The 303-nt window shown below is 38.6% G+C and overlaps 1 protein-coding gene across 1 annotated transcript in view; it reads left to right on the top strand.

The window, feature by feature from the left end:
• Positions 1-303, top strand: part of LOC105809513 (zinc finger protein 83-like) — a 40999-nt gene that overhangs the window by 33936 nt on the left and 6760 nt on the right. The window contains exon 4 of the mRNA XM_012643334.1: positions 9-252. Within this exon, the coding sequence (XP_012498788.1) occupies positions 9-252 (244 nt within the window). The remainder of the gene's footprint in view (positions 1-8; positions 253-303) is intronic.

The raw sequence follows: 303 nt of genomic DNA, 5'->3' as shown, positions 1-303 counted from the left end.
GTCTTTAGTTGTAATTCATACCTTACACAACATCGGAGAATTCATACTCAAGAGAAACCTTACAAATGTGATGAATGTGGCAAGGTCTTTAGTTGCAATGCATACCTTAGACGACATCAGAGTATTCACACTGGAGAGAAACCTTACAAATGTAATGAATGTGGCAAGGCCTTTATTTACAATTCATACCTTGTACAACATGCGAGTGTTCATACTGGAGAGAAACCTTACAAATGTCATGAGTGTGGCAAAGTCTTTACTTGCAATTCATACCTTACACGGCATCAGGGCATTCATACTGGA

This window comes from Propithecus coquereli, unplaced genomic scaffold, assembly GCF_000956105.1.
Source record: "Propithecus coquereli isolate 6110/MARCELLA unplaced genomic scaffold, Pcoq_1.0 Scaffold196, whole genome shotgun sequence".
Classification (NCBI taxonomy): Eukaryota; Metazoa; Chordata; class Mammalia; order Primates; family Indriidae; genus Propithecus; species Propithecus coquereli.
Note: the sequence above shows the minus strand (reverse complement) of the source record. Positions and strands in the feature narration are given on the sequence as shown.